Source organism: Astyanax mexicanus, chromosome 11 (assembly GCF_023375975.1).
Source record: "Astyanax mexicanus isolate ESR-SI-001 chromosome 11, AstMex3_surface, whole genome shotgun sequence".
Classification (NCBI taxonomy): Eukaryota; Metazoa; Chordata; class Actinopteri; order Characiformes; family Acestrorhamphidae; genus Astyanax; species Astyanax mexicanus.
This window is the reverse complement of record NC_064418.1, coordinates 33,484,675-33,498,017: the sequence shown is the minus strand read 5'-3', so window position 1 is coordinate 33,498,017 and position 13,343 is coordinate 33,484,675. Positions and strand designations below refer to the sequence as shown.

The 13,343-nt window shown below is 36.7% G+C and overlaps 1 protein-coding gene across 3 annotated transcripts in view; it reads left to right on the top strand.

Annotated features, from left to right (window-relative positions):
- Nucleotides 1-10,891, top strand: part of stk39 (serine threonine kinase 39) — an 81,113-nt gene extending 70,222 nt beyond the window's left edge. For all 3 annotated transcript variants that reach the window (XM_022680016.2, XM_022680014.2, XM_022680015.2), the window contains one exon: nucleotides 7,717-10,891. In XM_022680016.2, coding sequence (XP_022535737.2) covers nucleotides 7,717-7,791 — 75 coding nt within the window. In that variant the 3' untranslated portion in view covers nucleotides 7,792-10,891. The remainder of the gene's footprint in view (nucleotides 1-7,716) is intronic.
- The last annotated feature ends 2,452 nt before the right edge of the window (nucleotides 10,892-13,343 follow it).

Here is a 13,343-nt window from a genome sequence, read left to right as displayed (position 1 = left end):
AACACCAGGAAGGTAAAGACTAGCACATGCCTCCTCCGATACATGTGAAGTCAGCCACCACTTCTTTTTGAACTGTTGCTGATGCAGTTTTGCTGAGTAGCATCACAGCACACTCGAAGGAAAGCGCAGCGATTCGGTTCCAATACATCAGCTCACAGATGCCTTGTGCTGAGCGACATCACCCTTTGAGTGATGTGGGGAAAGAGTGCCATCTACCCACCCAGACAGAACAAGGCCAATTGTGCTCTCTCAGGGCTCTGGTAGCTGATGGCAAGTTACATGAATGTGATCTCCTGATCATTTTTGTGTATATATATATATATATATATATATATATATATATATATACAGTGAGTCCAAGAAGTATTTGATCCCTTGCTGATTTTCTTCGTTGGCCCACTAATAAAGACATGATCATTCTATACTTTTAATGGTAGATGTATTCTTACATGGAGAGACAGAATATTAAAAAGAATATCCAGAAAATAAATCTAAGGAATATATATTAATTGATTTGTATTTCATGGAGTGAAATAAGTATTTGATCCCTTAGTATTCATTAGCAGTTCTGGCTTTTACAGACCAGTTAGACACTCCCAATCAACTTGTTACCTGACCTGAAGCCACCTGTTCTCACTAATCACTTGTGTGAAAAACACCTGTCCACAGAATCAGACAGATCACACAGATTTCAAGTCTCCAACATGGGTAAAACCAAAGAGCTGTCACAGGACCTCAGAGTCAGAATTGTTGACCTTCACAAAGCTGGAATGGGCTACAAAAAGATTAGGAAGGTGTTGGATGTGAAAGTAACAACTATTGGTGCAATTATCAGAAAGTTTAAAGAGTATAACATGACAATCAACAGACCTCGGCCCGGTGCTCCAAAGAAGATTTCGCCTCGTGGGGTGGCAATGATGCTGAGAACGGTCAGAAATCGTCCTGCAACCACTCGGCAGGAGTTAGCAAATGACCTGAAGGCAGCTGGGACCACAGTTTGCAAGGAAACAATTGGCAACACTTTGCGCAACAATGGATTCACATCCTGCAGTGCCCGAAAGGTACCCCTGCTGAAGAGAGCACATGTGGAGGCGCGCCTCAAGTATGCCAATGATCATTTGAAAGATGAACCAAGTTATTGGGAGAAGGTTTTGTGGTCAGACGAGACCAAAATTGAACTTTTTGGCCTCAACTCCACCCGCCATGTGTGGAGGAAGAAAAATGCTGCCTATGACCCCAAGAACACTGTGCCCACCGTCAAGCATGGAGGTGGAAGCATAATGTTTTGGGGGTGTTTCTCTGCCAAGGGTACAGGGCTACCGCATCACTGGGAAGATGGATGGAGCCATGTACCGCACAATCCTGAGGGACAACCTCCTCCCCTCTGCCAGGGATCTGAAAATGGGCCGTGGTTGGTCTTCCAACATGATAACGACCCTAAACATACAGCAAAGGCAACAAAGGATTGGCTCAAGAAAAATCACATTAAGGTCATGGAGTGGCCCAGCCAGTCGCCAGACCTCAATCCGATCGAAAATCTATGGAGGGAGCTGAAGGTCAGAGTTGCCAAGCGGCAGCTCACCAACCTTCATGATTTAGAGAGGATCTGCAAAGAAGAGTGGGCCAAAATTCCCCCTGGTGTGTGTGCTAAACTTGTGGTTAACTACAACAAACGTCTCACCGCTGTGCTTGCAAACAAAGGCTTTGCCACTAAGTATTGAGTGTGTTTGGCAAGAGGGATCAAATACTTATTTTCCTCATTGAAATACAAATTAATTAAAATATATTCTTTAAAATTATATTCTGGATTTTTGTCTTGATATTCTGTCTCTCCATGTTAGAATATATCTACCATTAAAAGTGCAGAAGGATAGTGTCTTTATTAGTGGGCAAACAAAGAAAATCAGCAAGGGATCAAATACTTCTTGGACTCACTGTATATATATATATATATATATATATATATATATATATATATATATATATATATATATATATATATATATATATATATATATATATATATATATAAACACATTTGCTCATTCATCTCATTATAAAAAGCTTAACTTAACCTTATTAAGCTTAGCTTTACAGGTCTCGCCACCCAGCAGTGAGATCTACTGAATTAGAAGGAAAACATGGCAAGACCCCCGTTCTTTACTAGTGTCGCATAATGCGCCTTATAATACGATGCGCCTTATAGTGTGAAAAATACGGTATCTCAGTTTGGGAGTATATATATTAATATCTCAAAACCTATTTTTAATCTCAAGTAGGAAGTAGGAAATTGACAGTCAGCTAATATTTTTGTTAGCTGTGCAATGTGGAGATACATTTAATTACCATATGAAAATAATAATAATTAAACTAACTATAACTGTAAGCTATAGATAAACATTTCACATTATTGTAAACAGCAGCACAGCCTCAGAGTCTCTGCTGCTCTTCACTTTCAGTTCCATTTCCCAAGTTCAGACTGAAGTAGTTGCGTGTGCTGTGCTACTTCACCCAGTAAACCACTACATTCAGCTCTCTCGCCTCATTATTCACTGCCATCACTACTATATTTCATTCTGCATGTTTCATCAACGTTATCACACACTGCTGAGAGGAATGTGTTTTCAGTGTCTGGCCAAAAAAAAAAAACATCTTTATTGCAAGTGAAAACCTGCTCCCTGCAGTTTCAGTACAAATACATAAGTAACACCATATTGTGGTAGTTAATGATAGTGATTAGGGAACTGCTACGTGTCACAGTTTTCTAACAACAAAATATTCAACTTCTATACTAGAAGACACCCAGTCAGTCCTGAATTGAAGTTTTCTGATTAAGCTCTCTTTTTATTGAGTGAAAATGCTGGATAAAGAATATCAATAACACAGTTAAATGTTCATATCCAGCAGTGAGCTGTCGATACATTGGCAAAACCTGGACATTGTTTTGCCGTTGTGATTTGGTTGCACAGATCTTAATCACTACACTGCCTTCTGAGATTCCAGCAAGACAGCAAGATATCAGGTCAGCTAGCTAACTACACAGCCAGGCATCAGTTCTGATACTGAGCTAAAATGCTCGTCTGTACAGAGATCATGTATTAAAAGGCTGTTTTTAAATGAAAACGCATTAGTGACTAACTAACCACCCCATTACCTCCCGTTTAATAGACTGCAGATTCTCGAAAATGGGCAACCAAGCACTGAAAGAGAGGAGAATAGCCTGAACAGAGCAGACACTGCAGGCATATGCACACACCTCAGAATACATGTTGTGGCATAATGTATAACGATCAATGGTTACAGATAATAAGAAGCACAGAGTGTTTCATTTTTAAGTGCTGGTTTGAGCGCAGAAGCAGATTCTGCAGAATCACCTCTGTTCATATTCATTTCTTCCGCTTCTTATCTTTCATTTAAATACCCATGAAGTTTTTGGTTCTATATAATGCTGATTGTCTACAAGTATTTAAAAAATAATTTAAAGGGATTACTTTTTAATTTTCATCATATTTACAGGGTTATAGGACTACACAGAAATCATATTTTCCCAGCTTGATCACTTGTCTTTGCACTTCCTTAATGTAAATAAATAGAAGTGCTTTATTTACCCAAACAAACAGTTTTCAGGAGACAAATCTGTGTAGATTAACATCCAGCACTCGTTTGACTTTAAAAGAAAATGTTTTTTTTTTTTTTTTTTTTTTTTTTAAGAATTACAGTTTTGTTAATTTAAAATGTAAGAGTGGCAGTTGAACTGAGTTGACAATTTTAGCGAAAATTAGCTTTTGATTAAAATGTGGACGTGGCAAAAATCCACCCCTACTTTTTAAATATTCTGTATGTGTAATAATGTGTTCATTCAGAGTGAATCTGTACTGTAGTAAGACTAGTGTTACATAGTGTTTTTTTTATGAAATGTAAACAAATACAGCTCTGGAAAAAATTAAGAGACAAAGTCAATTTCTAAATCAGTTTCTCTGATTTTGCTATTTATAGGTTTATGTTTGAGTAAAATGAACATTGTTGTTTTATTCTATAAACTACAGACAACATTTTCCCCAAATTCCGAATAAAAATATTGTAATTTAGAGCATTTATTTGCAGAAAATTAGATATAGCTGAAATGACATAAAAGGTGCAGAGCTTTCAGCCCTCAAATAATGCAATGAAAACAAGTTCTTACTCGCAAAGTTTTAAGAATTCAGAAATCAATATGTAGTGGAGTAACCCTGGTTTTTAATCACAGTTTTCATGCATCTTGGTATGTTCTCCTCCACCAGTCTTACACACTGCTTTTGGATAACTTTATGCCACTCCTGGTGCAAAAATGTAAGCAGTTCAGCTCGGTTTGATGGCTTGTAATCATCCATCTTCCTCTTGATTATATTCCAGAGGTTTTCAATTTGGTGAAATCAAAGAAACTCATCCTTTTTAAGTGATGTCTATTTTTTGTTTCAGAGCTGTATGCTGCAGACACAACAGCCATGTTATATTGATACTGACCCCATATATGATCAAAATTTGCAGGTTTTGCCTGGTTTGACTGAGCCTATCGCCTTGATCAGAGCCACACTGCAAGACTGTGTGTTCATGAAAACTTTGGCTGGCAGCCTAGTGTTGTGTGTATGTGCGTTTGTGTGTGTTTATGTGTATGTGTGTGTGTGTGTGTTTGTGTGTGTGCTCTCTCACACTAAATGATATTACTTTATCATTAGCAGCTGTTCTTTCCCGGCTCACAGAAAATATCATAAAACAGTTTAATTAAACAGAACCTCAGAAATCATTCTCCACCACAGGTAGATTTATACAAAGAAAGATCAGCTATAACCCCCTCCAGTCTGTTTACTGTAAACTCACCACATCTGGAGCCTAAAGAGGCAGGCTTCAAGTTTGCAGCTGTGAGCGTATGAGAGAATCCGCAGTGCGGCTGTGTGTGAGGAGCTGTTTCCCCCGGTCAGGAGAGTGGTCTGAAAATAGATGTGTATGGGTCATACTCCCCCTGTGGGGACCATGAGGGGCTCAGACGTGCCAAAGTGAATGGATATAACACCTTGAACATCTCAGCAGAGACTTCCATACAAAGACAAACCACACACACATACACACATTGATCCACATCATATGGTACCATTTCTTTGACACTTCAGTGTCTAGTTAGCATGCAGTGTGTGCACTGTGTAATACTGGCAGATCCTGTACAACCCACAATTTCCCCAAACTGAACTCTTACCCACACAGACACTGTCCTTGAATTCTTCTAAGAAGGAAAGTGATAAACTTCAGTCTTTTAACTTGCAGTTGTGCTACAGCTCTGGAAAAAAATAAGAGACCACCTCAGTTTCTGAATCAGTTTCTCTGATTTTGCTATTTATAGATATATGTTTGAGTAAAATGAACATTGTTGTTTTATTCTATAAACTACAGACAACATTTCTCCCAAATTCCAAATAAAAATATTGTCATTTAGAGCATTTATTTGCAGAAAATTAGAAGCTGAAATAACAAAAAAGATGCAGAGCTTTCAGACCTCAAATAATGCAAAGAAAACATGTTCATATTATAACGTTTTAAGAGTTCAGGAATCAATATTTGGTGGATTGGTTTGATGACTCCAGAGGTTTTCAATTTGGTAAAATCAAGGAAAAAAAAAATCATCATTAAGTGGTCTCTTATTTTTTTCCAAAGCTGTATCTCTTCTTCTCGTATCATCCACTACTTTAAAGTTGACCTGTCACTATTGTTTACAAAAGAAATCAAGTAATCCAACAATTATTTTGATGATTAATCAAGTAAGCAGTTTCATAAAAGCCTAACAAAATAAATGGACTGTAAATAAGTGATGTATTATTTTTGGCATGATCATGGACAACATTGTTTGTACTCAGAGACAAATATTTTTGGAATACACCCATTTATTGAAGCAAAGAAAAAAAAAAACCTTCTGTTGAAACCTGCCAAGTCACATTATTCTCAATTCAGGGAAGAAAACAGTTATTTTTTTTCTAAGGATTTGTGTAGATTTTTCAACACTCACCTTAACTGTTTTGTATTTAGTTTTCTAAAAATAAATAAACCTCCTAACCAGACAAAAAATGCAACAGTATTTGGAAAAAAAAACTTTTATGAGTGTCCCTGTGAAAAAAGTCATTTTGAAGGCAGCATATGTTGCTCTTAAAATCTTAACACACATTTATGCATTAATGTTGTCATCAAAGAAATGTACTGACACAACCTCTTAACATTTACAGACTCTGGCTTTTGGACTTTTTTGCTGATTACAGTCTGGATGGTCCTTTTCATCTTTGGACCTCATGATGTCCATTTTTCTTTTTTTAATAAAATAAAAGAGCTGGAATATATACTGGAAGTATACTTAAGAGCACTAAAAGTATGTTCAGATTAGGTTAAGAGTACTATAAAAGTACATTTTAATTTAATATACTTTATGAAAATACACTCAAAGTGGAAAACATACAGCTCTGTACAGAAACAAGAGACCACTTAAAAATGAGTTTCTTTGATTTTACCAAATTGAAAGCCTCTGGAATATAATCAAGAGTAAGATAGATGATCATAATCCATTCAACCAAGCTGAACTGCTTGAATTCTTGCACCAGGAGTGGCAAAAAGTTATCCAAAAGCAGTGTGTAAGACTGGTAGAGGGGAACATGCAAAGAATTTGGGAGAATTGTTGTCCATAGTTTATAGAATAAAACAAGTGGTCTCAGTTTTTTTACAGGGCTGTGTATCTTGGCATTAAATACTGCTTAAAGTGCACTTTAGTGTAGTTTGTTTTTCCAGTAGCATTAAGGTGTACAACAAAATGTGCATCAGTATGCAAAGTAGTACATTTACAATATACTTCAAGTGTATTAAAAATTATGTTTAAAATATCACATACTTAGATCTACTTATGGTAAGTTTGGAAATGTTTGGAGAAAAAAGCACTCAAAAGCACTATCAAATGCGTTTATGTTGTATTTAAATATAGCTTAATTACAATTGAAATATACTTAAGTTGCCATAAGTTGTTCCAAAGTAGTACTTTACTTTGTATTTACGTATGTGTTAATTTTAGTGCTAAAAGTATGTACTTTTCCATGTTGAGTATACTTTTAAAACATATTCTTTAAATGCACTTTTTTTTCCACGGGTGGCCAATCCCAGGTGCCTTTAAGCCCAGAGAAGTCGACACCACTTCTAGACATGTGCTTTTTGCCCGTCACACACTGAAATTCCTCCTGGTTCTGTGAATCATTTATTGATATGTTGCCTTAGGCTTTTCATGGATACTGGTTTCACACCAAATCACGATTAGAATCACTTGTTGCAAGTTCAAAATCACGTTACTATTTTCATTTATTTTATCTTGTTACTTGTTAATGGATGTATATTAACAAATGAAAGGCTGTTGAGCAGATAAAACGTGAAAGATATTAAAAGGTTCATACTGTCTGCAATAAAATTATGTAAAAAGTAATGTTTATTTGCATTTTCCACACTGTTAAAACTTTTTTCTGATTGGTGGTTGTACCCAGTCAGTCAGTATGTGTGTGTATGTATGTATATATATATATATATATATATATATATATATATATATATATATATATATATATATATATATATATATATTTGTGTCCGTTTCCTTTACCTTATCTTGGATGTAGTGTATGAGGAACGCTGTTGATAGCAGGATGTCATTTGTGTGTCCAGGCATCCGGCTGCGACAGTACAGAGATTCCAGACGAGGTGAAGCTGATTGGCTTTGCCCAGCTGAGTGTTACCTGATGGCCTGTCTGCGGTGGATAAGGATGAGGAAGAGGAGGAGGAAGGAGAGCCTGTATGAAGAGACTGAATGCCGCAGGAAGAATAGACTGAGGGTTTAGGAACGACCTCCATGTTACTCCTACACACTCCCAGCTCCACCTCCTCTCACTCGCCTCGCTCCTCCTCACAATCACCTCCTTCCACCTTCTCAATAAAGTTAGCATCGCTCAGTTTTTCCAGATACAACCTCCCCAACACCCCCAACAGCCCTCAAAAAAGCGCACGCATACGCACTCCCTCTGTAGTGCTGTTTCTGCAAGGCCCCTCTACAACATTCCATCGCACACATCCTCAATCCAGAGCAGAACTCAGCCCTGCTAACTCTCAATGCTCTCAGGTGGCAATATAGCTAGTGATAAAAAAAACTAAAAAAACAAACAAACAGAGAATTAGAGTTTCTATCATTGTTATTATTATTATTACTATTATTATTATTTTATTTTTTTGTTATGTTATGTTACCTATGCTTTCAGCAAAGCTTTTATTATTATTATTACTATTATTATTATTATTTATTGAAAAAGAAAATGCCTTTTATTTCTTATTCCTTGTTAAAGACAGATTAGCTTTTTTGGTGCGCACATTAATACCATGAACCTTAAAGATTGTGTTAATTCTATTAATAGAATTCCTCCTTCCAAATGTAATGGGTCGTATTTATGGGGGGGAAAAAAAGCACATTTTCATTATTCCATAATGAATGTTGTTTTAATACAAGTGAACTGTACTGTACATATATAAGAAGTATGTAATCCACCAAGAGTTAATGGAACCATTGTTTTTTTTTCTGTTTTGTTCACTGGAAGTATGAGGCAGGACGTGAATGCTGCCATGTGCAAATGTACTGCTTCATTTTCCGGGACAGTGTTGATGCTTAAACGCTAGAGGTGCCTTGTTCATTAATCTGTGCCTAAGAACATAGGTAACAAGCCGAAGCTGTATAAAGCCCCGGCTGCTTTATGTTATTAAAGCAGCTTAAAGCAGAACTGCTTTTCTGTTGGATAAATGTGTTTAATAGTATTTTCACTGGTTAATGGCTAATGTTGAAAATACAGAGCTGTAATGCACTTTGACTTTGAGTGACCAGTGCAATGTACCTGCACCTGTGATTCATTCCAGTGCTTTGCCCTTGGATAATCATCCAGATTTAACCTATAAAGCTACAATTTATACATACATACAGTCAGTCAGGTCCAATTGTATTTGGACAGTGAAAACGTTTTCGCAAATCTGCCTCAGTACACCACCAGTAGATTTGATTTGATGCATTCTTTCTTTTAGTTTTGAAGCAGTAGTATTCCTGCAGGGGTTGGGGAAGAAATATCTTAATAAATCTGCTACCATCCCTAAAAATCAAAATATATATATACAGCATTATCTGGATACTTTCACAACTGTGGCCCTACTAATCATGCTGATAAAAAGCTACTGTGAATATAGAGATATCTGTATGTCAAATTCAGCCTTCGTCTGCTGGTTCACACATCGTTAAGCCAAAGATTTGCAGAATTAAAACTGAGGGGGCTCCAAGTGGTCCAGCCGACTAAGGCGCTGCCACTATGATCGGGAGATTGCTCAAATCCAGTTCATGTAGCTTGCCATCAGCTGCCGGGGCCCTAAGAAAGCATAATTGGCCTTGCTCTCTCTGGGTGGGTGATGTCGCTCAGAACATAGCGTCTGTGAGCTGATGTATCGGATCCAAGTCGCTGCACATTCCTCCGAGCGCGCTGTGATGCAACTCAGCAATGCTGCATCAGCAGCAGCTCGAAAAGAGGCGGTGGCTGACTTCACGTGTCGGAAAAGGAATGTGCTGGTCTTCATCCTCCTGGTGTTGGGGTATTAATAGTGATAGGGGGAGTTCTATTAAGTGGGTTAATTGGTCTTGTAAATTGGGGAGAAAATGGGATAAAAATAAATTAAATAAAAAAATAAAAGGATTAAAACTGAAGAGACTGGGAGAGATTAAAAAGAGGTCTTGCTAAAACTGACAAAGCAACAATGCATGTTTTGAAAGTACTTTTCCACATGCTCTATAAAACTATACATTTTCACCCGAAAGGTCTCTACATCCACCAAAATGTACAGACTGTCAATTTAAAAGATTTATCAAAAATATTGCATTTGCTGTTTAGATATTACGTACATTTTCACAGGCTCAGGAAGTAATCGAATGATATGCAGTTAAATTGACAAGTTTGACCACACATTTTGACAAATGAAGCCAAGTGTAAAATTAAAACAAAGGGTTCATAATCTAAAGCACACCAATATACGCATCATCTGTCAAACGTGGTGGAGGCGGCAGTATAGCATAGCTGCTAACAGAACTTTATTTTACTAGTATTAATTAATTATTATATTGCAGATAACAGAAGTAACAGAATATATTCTGAAGTGTATAGAGTTATACTTTCTGCTCTGGTACCGTTAAATTCTGCAGCACTAATAGGATCGTATATCGTATAATAGTATAAAAGGATAATGTCCAAAAAAAAGCTTCTTAAAGCAAATAAATAAAAGGAGACAAAACGGAAAGTAGAAAGCTGGAAAGGATCCAGTATAGTAAAGTTATGTTTATATAGTTTGTAGAAGTACTTTTTGAGCCTGTATAAAATGGATGATCGTTAAGCCTCTTAAATGAAATTCTGCCCTTCAGTCACATCCTGATTGCTTCATTAAATCCACTGAGATGGTGTACAGAAGCAAATTTACAAAAATTGGGTAGCTGCCCAAATATATATCGACCTGACTGTCCCCATAATGCAGAGAGTAACCTGCTGCTGATTATTAAAAAAAAAAGTAGCCCTGTCATCCAACTGCACTACGCAGCGTTATGGCTGTTTAAATCCCATAATGCATCTGTCTCTGATGTACTGTATAACAGACAGATGAGGTTGAAACTAGCACTAGCTTAAAGTAAGTATATTTTAGAGTTTGTGTTTTCTACATGAAGTGTGGGTTCCATTTCTGCATAATATCACTGTTCCTTTTCTGTAAACAGCAAAATTAAAAAAACAACTTCAGCAAAACAGCCTCCAATAAAGAACTGCTATTATTAACAGACTGGGTCCTGGATTTCAGTATCACTGACACTGTACCTTTTCCCAAGGACATTTACTGATTTAAAGGTCTTCCTTCCATTCCAGAGAGCTGATTATTAATCAGCTACAGCATTAAATGATAATCACTTACATCCATCTGTCACCATCATTCCTGTTCTTTCTAAATCACTCTTTTTTTAAAGGTCCTGGCCAGCCTGACTGTGTCATTGTCTTGAATATATTGTCTTAAATATCAGGACTAAATATCTATCTGAATTATCAGTTCATATTTCTCATTCATATCTTTTACTCTTAATGGCTGTGCCTAAGAAACAAGATACCTGTAACACAAAGCAACTCATATTAAGGCATACAGCTCTGGAAAAAAAAATAAGAGACCACTTAATGATGACGTTTTTCCTTGATTTTAACAAATTAAAAACCTCTGGAATATAATTAAGATGAACTGTTAAACTTTTTGCACCAGGAGTGGCATAAAGTTATCCAAAAGCAGCGTGTAAGACTTGTGAAGGAGAACATGATGCCAAGATGCAAGAAAACTGATTAAAACCAAGGTAATTCTAACAAAAATTGATTTCTAAACTCCCAAAACTTGTTTTCTTTGCATTATTTGAAGCTCTGAATCTTTTTTGTTATTTCAGTCATTTCTCATTTTCTGCAAATAAATGCTCCAAATAATTTTATTTTTATAAAAAATGTGGGAGAAATGTTGTCTGTAGTTTATAAAATAAAACAACAATGTTAATTTTACTTAAACATAAACATATAAATAGCAAAATCAGAGAAACTGATTCAGAAACTGAAGTGGTCTCTTAATTTTTTTTACTGATACAATACATCCTATTAAGTCTGTAGTGTTTCTACATCATAGAGAGTGTATATAGCACTCCAGAATATTACTATTACTATATTACAGACATACAGTAATTAGCTGTAACATTTAGTTACATTATACATGCAGCTTTAGACATCTGACTTCCAGTAAATACTGTACTAATAATGCTTTATTATATTATATAATGCCTTAAATAATGACTGCCATGATATTTTTTACACTATAAGGTGCTCTTAATCATTACACCCAGGCAAAGTGGATAGATATCTGGAAGTCTAAGCTTACTTTTTTAATAAACAGAAGCGCTTTTACTCACCCAAATATACAGTTTTTAGGAGAGAAATCTGTGTAGATTGACATCCAGCACTTGACTGACTTTAAAAGAAAATGTTTTTTTTTTAAATTGTTTTTTGTTTACTTAGCTTAACTTTTCTTAACTTAGTTAACCTACCCCCACACACCCACGAGGCTGAAGTTGGTTTGATATTCGCAGCTGCCGCTTCACTGAACCACCGTGAACTAAAGGGAGCGTTCACAAACACCCGCTGTTTATATTAAACACCTCACAGATCAACACTGAAGGAGATAGAATGAAGAAAAGCAGTACATCTGTTTATTAACAATGTAAATATACATTGTATGTGCGTCACGTAGGAACAGCTCTCGCGAGGTCACGGGTGAGACCCAACATGGCGGCATGCAGCCGCTAGAGTAAACAACTGTAAAGCTCAAAGAAAGTATTCTCTTGTAGCCAAACAAGCTATCTAATATTGACGGACAAGATTGAAATATCAGCAAGCTGGAGGAGTTGGAATTATTCATCGACGATTATTATCACAATCTAACTACAATGCCGGGAAAACCAGAGAAGAAGCGTCACCGTACCCGCGACTCCTCCACAGACACAGAGGATCTAGGCTGCGTCCAGAAACCCCAAAAGTGTCTCCTTTTTCCTACCGATCCTCCTCCTCTCCTCCGTGACCCGGAAACTGATTTCGTGAGGCCATCTTGCCGCCTGTCCGAATACCGTAGGAGACGAAAGAAGCCGCTTAAAATCCACCTGTAGTAGACTTCCAACGGAGGTTACATCAGTGGATCCTACTCCGGAAGACTTTTAAGGATTTTCCAATGACATCACTGCATCCACGCCCACAGAGCACGCGAAAATGGGGAAGGCAACGCCCAAATATACGTCATAAACATATTAATTAACTAGGTTCCTTATCTAATTAAACAGCCAGTAAAGCAGTAATATAATTTATAGTTTAGATAAACTGTATGCTCAGTAAAACTATATTTATGACCCTATGTGTATCATGTTATACATATAAAAACATATATTATTTATAATATATGTTATAATATATCATTTTAATTAATTCATTTATTTACTTATTTATTTTAACTTAGGGACTGATGAGGAAACTGAATCCCTCATAAGGCTGAGGTCAGACAGGGCTGCCAGAGTCACTGGCCAGAGATGCGGCCTAAAATGCGTCTGGGAGTAAACAGGATTTTATTTTAATATCTGAATTTTTAGCTGTGTGTGATAGTAATGTTCTGAAACGTGCTGAAAGTGAGCGTTGTGATTGGCTCAGTTCAACGGTAGTCAACAT